A 13,629-nucleotide genomic window follows, 5' to 3' on the forward strand; every position below is an offset into this window, starting at 1 on the left:
TTGGGGAACCACTGAAGAACCACTTCTTAAAAATCAAATTGACTTTCTGTTGAGAGAGTTTTTGCTAGATGTAATGCAAAGAAAAATACTAGCATTTTCAACAGGACTCAACAGGGAAATGATTTACTGTAAAACCTTCACAAAACTAGATTTGTGAAAGAATTAGACTACAAATTTCAGGTGAGCGCAATCCAGGAATGCTTCACTCACTAGAAGGAACTCAAGCACTCAAACAGATCATACAGATTTTAACATCTACTCCATCAGTCTGGCAGGAAAGTACCTGCTTCACCACAACACCCTTAACATTTCCACTTCTCGTAGCATATGTTTGAAATGCCACCTCACTTTCCTACTCAATATTTCTTCAGGAAGCTTCAGACACTGACGTTCATAACTTGGCAAGGGAGAACATCAGTAGCAGTGGGAGACAAAAAATGCAGTTTTTAAAGATACTCCCAGAAACAAAGATATGCACAATTTTCAAAACTGCCAAAACAAAATACAAGCAGAGATATACAAGCAGAGCTTTACACCTTTATGTTAGATAAAAAGGGAACATTTCAGATATTTCCACCTCATTCCAAAGCCAAGTTCAACAAAATGGCCTCTGAATGGCAAACACAGCTAAGCAGCTAAAGTAAGGAAACAATCCAAAACAAACCCAACAAAAGGAGTAAGTAGAATGTATACGGTGGACCTTTTTCTTAAGTAATTTTTGGTAGGACTGTAATTTAAAAAAAGAAGTGTAATTAGATGAAAACTGAGATAAATAAGGCAGTGACAACTGTAGCTCTGGAAATTTATGCATCCAATACAAACTATATCTGATCCTCTTAAACACCAGATAATAGGCTTCAAATATCATCCAAGGACCACCCTACAGCTATGGCCCTATTAAAAAGCAATACCTGTCAGCCTACCGCATAGTTTTATTTACTTTTTTTTGGATGCTACAAAAGCAGAATTTAAGCTGTTTTGTATTAATAATACAAGACAAAATGTTTTAAACCCCCATAAGATAACACACAAATCCCTACTAAGACGGATATTAACTACAGTCTACCTTGGCCAAGGGGAAGAGAAGCAAGCAAAATATAGAGATTAAAGTGCACTGTGTTTGCTTAACAGAAATGGAACCAAGAATGTACTTGCACACTTTACCCCGGAGGTCAGCTCCAGGTAATCCTTGAAGAAACAGAGAAGCGCCTGAAGTTGCCACTAAGAGGTAAAGTTTTGAAGCGGGATAAGAATAATTATTCCCAACTCACACATGGATGATGTCAAATGCAGGTCTACAACATCTTTACATAAAACCACTCGAAACCTGAAACACTCACACACAGGTTTCTTTTCAGTTATATCTTAAGAGGCAGCTATGGGAAAAATTATATGATCTACCAATGAAAACAATATGTCAACAAGCAGCAGCAGCAAAAAAAAAAAAAAAATAAGGCTATTATGCAACCAAAACTTTCAGACGTTCAAGTACCTCTTTGCCTACTCCCACCATCCAAGCAAGTAAACAGGAAAGAATATACTGCTCAGCTTATATTCTTGAATCGTTTCCCAACAACATCCAAGCACTTCCAGTGCATGTAGGTTCCAAATCTTCTACTTAACATTCTCACTTATGTCTTTGCACTAGAAGCTACTTGCTGGAAGGATTACATTGAATATATCAGTGAATATAGCTATTCTACTTTCAACACATATCTTCCTAATGCTGTCAGACTGCAGGCGCCATCCCATGCATGGTACTAAATACAAAGAAGCAAAGACCTGAAAGTGATTTTGGAAGAAGCCTAAGAAAACTGCATTTAAGAAAAAAATAGTAATAATTAAAAAAATATATAAAAATTCTTCAGCCACCTAGCAGATAAGCAAGCAATTTTACCCACTTACAGCAGAAAGATTAAAGGATTATTATGATTCAACACATCAAAAATTATGCAAAACCTATTCCTAAAATCAAGTTATCCAAATATACAGTAAGGTATAGGATAAAAAAATTATATTAATAACTGAGCTTTTTTATTTGCTTTTTCATGTACTGTTCCTGAATTTTATGCAGTACAGTTATTTATAAACATTTAAGATCAAGTAATTCTTTACAAAGCTTCTTATTTTGGCATAAACATTAGGACTCCGAGGCTTCAAACTATCTAGTATCAGATCCTGAAATCCAGACTTCTAATGGACATTGGTCCCCAAGTATTTATAGTGGCTTTGGACTTAATTTCTCAAAAGGGAGAAAAATTGTACCAGGAAAAGTGACTACTGAAACGTTAAAAAAGGAACAGAAACTGAAGGCTGCTAAAAACCTTTAAACAATGAAAATAATGAAATCTGAAGTTCATTCTAATTTGGGTACAGAGCAGAAAATCATGTTCCAAATATAGGTGCAGTGGGTGTAAAAGAAAGATAAGAATATTCAATGGATAAAAAAAATGGTAGAGTTATCAAAGTACTATATTCAAAAGAGGAAACTTCAGGGCAGAGGGATACTTGTGGTATATAGGACTACAGAAGAAAAAACCCCAAAACCTCAGTCATCTTAAAGGCAGCAAGAACAAAAGAAGTGACAGCAAAGCTATTTATAAATTACTAGATGGATAATATAACACTCTCAGAGAGGAAAAAATACAGAGATATTTACTGAAAAAGCAGAATGATGTGCTTGTCTATTATAAGGACGATGGAAGTATTCTCCAGTCAGTAACAGAGGTGGTGGTTATCTAGGCAGAAGAGACAAATACTCCTACGTACACAGAATAAAAGCTCCCAACTCAACAGACCTGCATGTCTTACACTCAAGGTCCCAAAACAGGTTTAGATAACACCAAGTGTTACAAGAATATAATTAACATATACGTTAACACCGGATGGGAAAGTACCGTGCACAGTAACAATAAGCCCTTTAACTTTTATCATTAATCTTAAAACACAAGGAAGACGGAATAGATTTGATGTAAGAAAGAAATGAATAGTAGTACAGTTCTGTAGAAAAAAAACCTTAGCAAGGGTTGGGTTTTTCCAAATGAGATTGCAGCTTGATCAGCAAAGTATAGGTAAAAACTTTATGACATAGATGTGATATACTAACAGTTTTCAAAGGCAATTAACCTTTCAGTTTGAGTTCCATTTTAACTAGGAAAAAGAGTGTGTTATTAAATAAAGCTAACAGAGTTTGATAAACGTTTCTTCAAATGCAGTTACCAAAAGAGAGAACAATTTAGTAAATACCAATGTTTCCATTGGGAACCTGTAAACATCAATACCAGTTGCTAAGATGCGGTATTTCATCCATACTATAAAAGCAAATCTAAAATCTCCACTGCTAAACCTCTTGGTAGGTAAGTGATAAACATAGTGTCCTTAACAGACATCATATGTTTACCATAAGCTTGAATTTATCTGTTGGAAATAACAAGTCGATCTGATTTAACAACCACTCATAGGAGGACACTGTAATCAACATGACACCACCATGAAGGGAGGAAACGTGCCAATTTAAATTCTTCCAGTAGAGATAAAGTGCAACGTGAGATTGGTGGGAGTTCATTTGAAATGTGTGAACCATCCCATCAGCTTAGCCCCTCTGAGGGACTAAGCATTTCCACCAGAGCTGCGTTCAAGTGCAGGAGAACTGAGACACTGGTGCATGGAAGAACTCAGCTGGATGGCAGCCAGAGCTGTTTCCACTGCCCCACTGTGACACAAGGAAGCAGGGAGGTGTGTGGTGGTTTAGGGGCTTCCATGAAGTAGCAGTTGCCTGGACTTGAGTTACGCTCCTCTCCTACCTGCCCCTTTCCCGCAAAATCTCTTGTGTTGATTTTGAAAAAGATTTAACAGTCCTGCACGGATAGTCTGGCACTCATGCTCAAGAACACGTAATCCCAATTGCAAAAGGCTGAAGCAGAACCAGCAACCCTATCTGAAAGAAGATACAACTGATCACTGGAATAAGGTAAAAAAAGAGTTATCTTCTCTACAGCAAACAGGGGACATTTTTCTGAAACATAGATCTCTAGCACAGAAATAGTTACATATAATAATTACTTGCATTTGTTTTGGATTTCAGAAAACCTGTGCCTCTACAAGAACAAATTTACCAGTACACTGGACATACCCAAGAGTTATTCCATCTTTGGAGGTTTAATTCTACATTTAAAATGAGGAATTAACTAGAGTCCATGCTCCCTAGAACAGAAGCAAACCATACATAAATTCAATGGAATTTGCCTATTACTATTTTGAAACTTAGATTCTCACATTCTGTAATATAATCCAAATACAGTCAAATCAAGCATTAAAAAAAAAAAAAAATTAAAGAAAAGTCTTACCTTTGGTGCATGCACATAATCTGTCTGTGCCCGAACAGTATATCACAGAGACAAACATATCTGGTTCCTCAGTGCCCTCTTTTTTAGGTGGCTCCACTTTGGCCAGAATGTCAAAGTTTGAAAGATCTAGTATTTTTACATATCCTCCCTGAGTAGTTATTACCAGGTGCCCAAGAGTAGAGATCTCAGATCTTCTCTCTCTCCCACTGCCATTTTTAGAAGTTAATTGTATTTCCTCTACAGGCTCCTCACAGTCATCCTCTCGATTATCCAATATATCTGGTGGGAGCAAAATCATTGAGGTAATTGTGTCTTGGGGGTCTTTGATATGCTGGATTTTTACCGGTTCCTCCTCTAGAGTAACTATTCTAGTGGCATAATTCATCTTATAAAGCACTAGGTATCCACCACTAACACTTCTCTGTTCAGGTTGTATTATTAAAGGAGTTGGTACATCTGCTGGTGACTCATGCTGGATTACATCAATACTCGTGCCATTCACTACAGCAAGACTTGATTCTAGTTCCCCCTTCCTTCTATTACATAGTGCCGAGTTTAATTTATTTAAATTATTCAAGGCCTCTACTTGATTTATTGCACTCAGAGATTCGACAGGACAAGTCCGCAGTCCTACTAACAAGTGAACTCCATCTGCACAAGGCGTGATTGAATCTACACACAGGTTCTCCTCCTCTGCAAACTTTGGCAGACGCAGGCACTGAACCAAAGTCCCAGGCTTGGGAACCATAGAGCTCCACTTGTCCGAGTCCGGAGAAGTTAGGTTGGCTGCAGCATCTGCAAACTGCTGAATGTAAGTCACAGGGGGATCCTGTAACAGCAACTGTTCCTGACTGTCCAGCTCCATTTCAATGATCTGTGGAACTGTGAAACCATCATCATGTATACTTTTACTCATAATATTGTTCATCTGTGAAAAGAGTTTTCCTGCTTTTTCATCAGACTCCTTAATGCTGTATAGCAGCAATACAGGTAAAGTCCTCCTTACCAGAGGGGAATTCAGTTCTGAATTAGTGCAGGATTCATTGTCAGTTGAGCCCTGTTCCGAGACACTCTCACCTCGAGTCCTACTTAAGCCATCCAGTGACCTCTGAGAGTTACTGCTAACAGGAGAGGTAGCAGGTGATTTGTATGTTAATAGTCCTCCAGCTAATAAACAAGGAAAGGGAATGTTGTGTTGTTCTAGATGTTTTTCCTTCATCTTTTCACTCTTACAGTTGGCCAAACAGGGATTTGCCCCAAGTTCTTCTAGATCCTTAACCGTGTCTTCCAGAACATTTGCAACAATTTCCCACTGAAGTTTTTCAGGTTGCTGAAGAATGCTGAGAGCTGTTATATCAAGGCTGACTTCCATAGTTTCTTTTTGTGATGTATGTCCTTTAAAACAAAAGCATTTAACGTATGTTCAAAAAAAGGAATCATATAGCATATATTATGGACTTATCGTCATAATTAAGGAAAAGTCACTGCTCTACAGTTTCAACATGTTAAAACATTCTCTATGTTCAAGATTTGATAGTCAAGAAACAATAAAAGAGGCCCAGAAACATTCCCACCACATAGACTAATGGTTCTTCTAACTTCATCAACCAGAGCAAAAGTAAAGAGAACAGAACATTAGCCTTTGTAACAACTCTTCCACTAAACAGCATTATGTTTTAACCAATTATTCTACCTAGGCTAGACCACCATACTGAAATCCAACCATTCCAATCAACTCAATTCATGTCCTATCATATATTATTCCCCTTCCTTCCCAGACAAGCCTGTGCCATCAAAAACCTGCAATTCTGCAGATTCTTAGTTGAAAACCATGTCATTTTACTCTAAAACTTGATACTTCCCACCGTGTAACAGACCATCTAATAGAAAGAACTCCAAGCTATTATAGCAAAACCCAGTAAAAACTTAAGAGGTAGACTGATCAAATTAAACAGGACTGCAAGAATGACAATGAATCAGAAGAGTCCAACTAAGTAATGCAGAGATTTAAGAGATTACAAAGGACACCGTACAAACGCAGATTAGGAGGTGACTTAAGCATAAATGACAAAGCACCATCTTTGCTAATACTTTTGTTCAAAAAAAAAAAAAAATCCTTTTTACATCTCAAGTCTATTTCCTTTTGTATATGCACATGTTCTTTTCTTCCCCATTTGCTGATCCTTACTCAAAGATGTAAAGTGGATTATGGAAAATAAGCATGTAATCCTCCCTCCCATCAAAATTTCTGATTCAGCCTCTAAGAAAGTAACACAAGAACACCATGCATTCAGGAAGAGAAACATTCTGTCAAAGTGCATGCCCCCTGTGAAACAACCAAGATACAGGAACTCTCTCTGTCAATCCCCTGAATGGAAAGGGGTTTGTACAACTGTGATTTGTTCCCCTTCTAAGTAAGTTCTTTTAACCTCGTTCATGTGTTTTATTGACAACAAGATAAGCAATGCTTGTTGTCAAATAAGACACTTATAAGGAACAAAGTAGGGTTTTTCTTTTCTCCTGTATGTAATCTCTCCAGCACACAAACAGTGACTTAAATATTTGGCATTGCTTTCAAGGTCAGTCTTTTTCCTTTTTTCTAATACAGCAAATATAATATCATTGGTTTTGACAAGGCTTTTTTAAAAGCCTGAGAAGAACAATTTCCCTCCTGACCTCTAAACTATTACATGGATCAGCTATAACCTACCTGTCACAGATTCCGATCTGGAATGCTCTTCACTGTCTGAATCCTCCAGTAGGTCATCACTGGAAAAAAAAAAAACAAATGAATGACACTACATACACCGCAGCTGCATTCTTAATTTTTTTTTTTTTCAAATTTAGTAAAAAATACAATGTGTATTATAACCTGGCATTTTTTTTAGTCAGCATTGTACATCCATTGATGAATTGGTCACAGACACTAACAGTATAAAGATATTTTCCTCCATCATCGAACCAGTAGACCAGCCTTCTGTTTGCCTCATTTTACATTGTTGTATTCCCAACAATTCAGACAAACAGAAGTAAATTGAAAGCCATTTCTCAGGAATCTTTCCGAGAAAAACAAACCAAACCAACCAAAACCTGTAAAAAACTGATGACACCTCCTTCAAAGTTCCTCAAAATAGTCTCTGAAAGGTGGAGCTGCCAGATTGGTCTTCAATTCTACCAAGGTGACTTTGTGACTAGTACAGAAAGGGTGTATGAATAGTGTGTTTCTTTTAAAAATACCACCAGATGAATAATTTTTCCATAAAAGCAGATTGTGCTCAAGATTTCTCTTCAAGAGAAATAGGCCCTTCAGTAGTTCTAAGAATATATGAAGATCTTACATATCTGGCTTTTCCAGTATAAGAAACAATTTCCTATTACAGTCTCTTTACACGCAGGAAGAACAGTAATACCTTTGCAGCCTCAGGTATAACTACTCACAGTACCAAGTCAGATCCCCACATCTCAACAAACTGGATGCTTCCTTCTCACGCCCAAGAAATAGATCTTGTTTGGCTCAAACCTGATCAACCTTCACTTCACAACAAGACAGCGACAATTCAATTCTCATCCAGCCTCCCCTTGAATGGGAAAGTGATAGTAAATGTCATACACATTAAGTGAAGTGAAAGGTGCTTAGTTCTGAGCAGTATGATTGTACTGATTACACTATCCTTTAACTAGTGCTCAAAATTGGCTTAATTCTTTAACTCTCAATGAGTTTACAGCCCTAAAACTACAGTAAAAGTCTAGGTCCCAGCAGCTGTTAGGCCCCACACTCTGATGTTGCCCACAATTCTACACACCCTCTTCAGAAGAGCAAGCTTTGTATTTGCTCTGCAGTACTGTAGGAATCACACCAAGCTTCAAACCAAAGATTTACTTTCCTGTGCATGTAGCAGTACTGTTACTTTCCTTGATGCTGAAGTTTAAGAAGAAACATTCAGAAAACTAGCAAGACTCCCCAAACACCTTTTGTCCTGAGTTTTCCAACAATTATTCACTCTTCTGTTTGAATTTTGGCAATATGAGAAAGGAGTTTCCAGTAACAGAAGCATAAATGAAAGAATACTGCTTTTTCTCACATGACACTTTCTAAGCACTGGCATGCCCTCTAGCTTATCTAAAAGCTTGCCACAGGACTGTCTAATTGTTTAGAGTCTGTATGCATGAGTTAAAGGTACAAAATGAAAGCAATTCCTAGCACATCCATGTAATTTATTTTCAGAATCACAATAACCAGAAATTACAGAAAAGCAATCAGAAAAATGCATATTCCAGAAGTCCATGAGTAGCCTTTACTTTCAAAACCTGAAATACATAATCCATAACTAAAATGAAAAGCTGTTCCAAAACTTATATTCCTTTTTCTTTGCCTCTGGAGCATCAGCATAGGGCAGCAATGAGATTTGGTATCTCTCTGTTAGTGGAATATAAAATCGGAAACGGCAGGAATAAAATGGAACTGCCTTTAAAGATAGAAATTTAGATTTAAGTGTTGAATTGTGTAAAGTGATTAAAAATAATTATCTCCATGAAAAAAATAAATCTAACAATCTTATGTTTCATAAAGCATGGCTTAACTAAATGGCATTTACCACTTACACAGCAGCGTTTCATATTTCTAATTTTTGTAGATCAGCATACCTGTCTCCTTCTAATTTTGGTATATCTGAGCAGCTAGATGAGTCTTCTAGCCATGCTAATGTTGGTCTCCTTGAGTCAACCCCTGAGCTCTGTTCTCCTGACAACATAAGTTGCTGCACAATAGCTGGATCATATGCATTGATCTCAAATTTTAAGTGGACCTGAGAAATAACAACAAAAAACAGAACAGGTCTTTGATTTAAATCGAGATATGCTTAATCAGTAATTAGATAATAAAGACTGGTTGTTGATATTGTATACCTTCATAAGTTTGGAAACATCCCATATGCAGATCTTTCCTCGTTTTGTTGCAGCAGCTAGAAAATGAGGGCAACTTCCAGATCCAAAGCAGGCTATTCTATCAGTGCCATCTGTGCAGGGAAATTGCGCTGGACTTGTTGCCAGTGTGACTGAAAGAGGTACATTCTGAGTGTGCTCACCCTTGACAAATGGGCAGTTTGGGGAATGTCTCTCATGTTCAGACCTTTTAATATTAAAAACAGACATAGCAAACATTGATTTCTTACTGTGAAAAACATACACATCACATAAAAACTCAGCCCTTGAAGCATACAACTATACAAGAGAGTTCTGAAGTTACTAACGCAGCTTTCCCTGCTGTTTCTCAATAGCAGAGTGTATTAAAGCCTTTCATCACTTAATGGACATTAATGTTCAAATGGAAGAATCTACATACAGTGCTCTTAATATAATTAGTCCATTTAAAAAAAACCTGTTCTATAGGCAGTAACCCATCATATCCTGATGAAGAAAAGCACAGATTAAGTTCTACAGAACGCACATTGGAATTCCAGTGTTATAAGTAACCTTAATATGATGAAGCATTGTCCTGTCTTTAGTTCTACATCCAATTACAATTACAAAAATCAAAACTGCACAGTCCTGAATGAAACATTGACTGAGAAGCATGAAAAAAAAAAAACCAAACACCCACGTTCTAATCTCAATATATACCCAAGGCAGAGACATGGCAAAGAGCAATTACACTAGCACAAAACATCTAGAAACTAACAGGGGAAAGGAGACAAGGACTAAGAACATAATATTACAAAGGAACGTTTCCAGCAAGTCAGTTATCTGATATGTTCAAATAATGATTATAAATTACCAAACAATGAAAAAAATTAGTTAAGAATCCTTTTAAAATCAATATAAGGTCCTGAATTTCTGTCACTGTGCACAATTTCAGCTGTGCTAAAACTAGTGATGGATCTTGCAACTTCACATAAAAAGTAAATATGCACTTGCATGGCCCTTGCAGTTTAAGAACTTAAAAAAAAGTGTTCTAGTCACAATCATACAGAAGATTGAGTTTAGATCTCTGCAAAGAAATGTTGGCTGCCATCTTTGCCATGAAACAATTTGAAAGGAAATAGCAAATCAGAATTAAGAAATAAAACAAACTACAATTTCTTTGGTTTAGTACTATACAGAAATTTGACATAGCACAGGGAATTATTTTGTGATTTGTCCCATGGAATTGTGCTGGAAATCCATTCCTGCCAGTGACACTCCCTAAACTAACCAGAAATCCAATGGAGATAACGTTGATCTTTGTCCTCCAGAGGTTTCTAACCTCTTCAGCACAAAATTAAGTCCACTCCAAACATAAACTTACCAAGGTTCATCTGTAGGCTCCCAGCATACCAAACACACACTACAGGTAAAGCACATGGCTCTGTCATCTCCTGATGAAGCAGGCTATAAAAATAAGAAGAAACACTTGAAATTTATATGACTATATACTACAAAACACTTTTAACTAGGTGATCAAGTCCTCTCCTTCTAGTGACATAGCAAAGCACCACACGAAACACATAAATGGCCACAAATTACATACTATAAAGTGGCAGTATTTCACATTTAAAAAAAAGGATACACCACATTACTGGTGAAGAACCACCAACACCTGTGCGAGCCACTGGATAAAAACCACACAGACATAGAACAGAACTTGGCATCACTGCTAAGACATTTTTTTCTTTGGAAAAAGTTCACAAGGTTCAAAAAATTTAGAACATCAGCAGAACAACTGTACATCTACATGCTTGAAAAAATGCAGGTTAAAGAAATATCTCCTATTATCCCTTCAATCTGCTGGAATATAAAGCATTCTAAATCACTCCTCTGCAAAGAACAGTTGTTACTAGCTGAAGTGACAGAAGAAAAAGAATGGAAATTTCCATTCTCTTAAAATTTGGCATTTTCATAATCACATTTCAAGTCACTGAGATATGCTTGGGAATATGCAGATGCAATTCTAACATATGAATTCCCTGCATTTCTCCTCCTGAAGAAGCTTAAGAAATCCTCCAAAAACTTTATCCACTTGCACCTATCAGGCTTTGCAGTTGACATAATGAGGCAAACAATATTGATATCAAATGATAAGCACTGCCTAGCCATTGTTATCTAAATCCATACCATAAATAATTTTTAATAGTAGAAATAATTTCAAAGAATGAAAAATGGAAATAAGCAAAAGTAGTAGAATAAAATGTTGACCTTGTATTTATTCTCTAAGCTTAATAATTTAGTAATGTGATCTAGGACCGTTGTTTATTACAATACAGTTTAAGACCCACTAGAGAAGTATGGTTAGAGAACTCCAACGTCAAGCTTCTTGCTTTTTTTTTTTTGCTTTACTTATAATATAAAATTAAGGATATTTACTCAACAATCTAACAAGGAGAAAGACTATGTAAGAACCAACTTCATCTTTATTGTTATTGTTTAACAATCTGATACTTAAAAGTGTTTATATCCTGAAGTTCAGAACAGTATTTTCTGCGATCCGTACAAAAAAAGAAGCAACCTCAAGGTATGGAAAAAAACTGAAACTCAAGAAAAGAAGAGAGCTGAATGACAAACTTTTTCATTGTGGTTTTTGCATCATTGAAGGAATCCATAAAAAACAAACAAAAAAAAAACCAAAAAACCCCCACAACACTTTTTCCCCTGTTCCCCAAACCTTCACCTGGGGAACAAATACTAAGAACAACTAAACCTTTTACCTGGTGATAGAACCCAGCTTGAGCCATAGGATCTGGTTGTGCCCACCTATAACCTACATGAGGCCATGAAGTGAATGTCTCCCGTCTGTTAGCTTCACTATACATCAAAGACCTAGAAAGGTGAAAAATTCTATATTACCCAAAACTGCCACTTAGAATAAAAAAATATTAGATATTTTCAATGCTTTAGTGACCGTTAGAAATACCACAGATAGTGTAGTATAACTTATACTTAAAATTATCATCAACAATTACAGAAAAGTTAGAAAAGTTCTCTCACTTGGGTGCCTAAAGTACAGCCTCAGCAAAAGACCAAAAGCAATACAACCACCTACAGGCCTTAAAAGCAAGATTAATAAAATAAGCTTCCAGGTAGCCTATTCGGTCTGGCTGCCGAAAAGCATCAGGTATCCAAAGCTATTCTGCATTTAGGGAAGATGCAGAATCTAGCTCAACAGAACTGCTAGAGAGTGCTGGTTTTTTTAACATGACAACTACTGTAAAAATGTGGGTTTATGAGTTTAACAGATATGAATATGCATATTTAAAAATACTCCAAAGTGATATTTTGGGCTTAACTGAATAGATGGTACAACCCCCTCAGCATTCAGCACTCACTGAATATTGTGATTTATTTTTATAAAAATTATGAACTACTAATATGAACTCCTCTGCAAATCAACATCTACAGAGAAGAGCACCTCCTCTCTTTTCCATCTTCACTCAGTGCATGTCCCTCATCTGAAATAGTGCATAAAAAACAACTATCAGCTTTATTTTTTCCTTGACAGAAGTTTGTTCTCAAGTATCATCCCAAGAACTACTGTTGCTAGACAGAAAAGGGCCTCACTTCTTTCTGCCCCTCAGTTTCAAGATATTTTTGCTGCCTTGTAAGAGAATGGATATATTAAACATTTCCTACCAAGGAATTAAACCATTCTTGCAACACCCACATGAGGGCTATCTTAACTTGACACTATACGATCTTAAGAGTCAGATCTCTGAGAACTCTAATCAAAAATACAATATGGCAAGGTACAGGTAGACCTGGAGGCTTCGGGAAAGGAAGTAAGAGATGAAATAAAATTTATTAAATTGTTTGAGCTCTAAGAACTGATAACATGCTTGCAAAATAGTATTTGTATAGGAACTTTCAAGAAGGAATTATTTTATAGACTTAGAAGGTTTATCAGTATTCTAACTAGTCTCAGCTTATGAAGGTTAAAATAATGGATTACTTGCTTGTGTACACATTATCATGTGGATCAGAAAGAGATGAAGCAACAATCTGAGGTAAAATTTTCTGACCCCAAACATGTAGCAAGTGTCTAGAGAGTTCAGAAGTGGCATATATATATACTCTGCAAAGGTAACAACTGCCTAAACTTCTAAAACACAAAACATGGGCATGACTCTTTCTTGTATGAAGGAAAAGGAATTGATTTCATGATGCAGCACAGTGTGTATGCTCTGTCATTGGCAGACGAAAGAGTGCTCTCTTTGCATTCAAGAGAGGCGTACATACGCTCTTAAAAGCTATGCGGTTTCTGAACATCTCAACACTGCAGCCTCAGTGAGGTTTCAGTACTAGTTTGAGTAAAGCC

At 36.6% G+C, this 13,629-nt stretch overlaps 1 protein-coding gene across 1 annotated transcript in view; it reads right to left on the reverse strand.

Moving 5' to 3' along the window:
- BIRC6 (baculoviral IAP repeat containing 6) overlaps positions 1 to 13,629 on the reverse strand; it is a 171,505-nt gene that overhangs the window by 152,791 nt on the left and 5,085 nt on the right. The window contains exons 5-10 of the mRNA XM_035892009.1: positions 12,026 to 12,137; positions 10,630 to 10,712; positions 9,252 to 9,474; positions 8,991 to 9,151; positions 7,057 to 7,115; positions 4,347 to 5,741 (exon numbers count right to left, since the gene is read on the reverse strand). Of these exons, the coding sequence (XP_035747902.1) occupies positions 4,347 to 5,741; positions 7,057 to 7,115; positions 8,991 to 9,151; positions 9,252 to 9,474; positions 10,630 to 10,712; positions 12,026 to 12,137 (2,033 nt within the window). The remainder of the gene's footprint in view (positions 1 to 4,346; positions 5,742 to 7,056; positions 7,116 to 8,990; positions 9,152 to 9,251; positions 9,475 to 10,629; positions 10,713 to 12,025; positions 12,138 to 13,629) is intronic.

This window comes from Egretta garzetta, unplaced genomic scaffold (genome assembly GCF_000687185.1).
Source record: "Egretta garzetta isolate BGI_Z169 unplaced genomic scaffold, ASM68718v1 scaffold54, whole genome shotgun sequence".
Taxonomy (NCBI): Eukaryota; Metazoa; Chordata; class Aves; order Pelecaniformes; family Ardeidae; genus Egretta; species Egretta garzetta.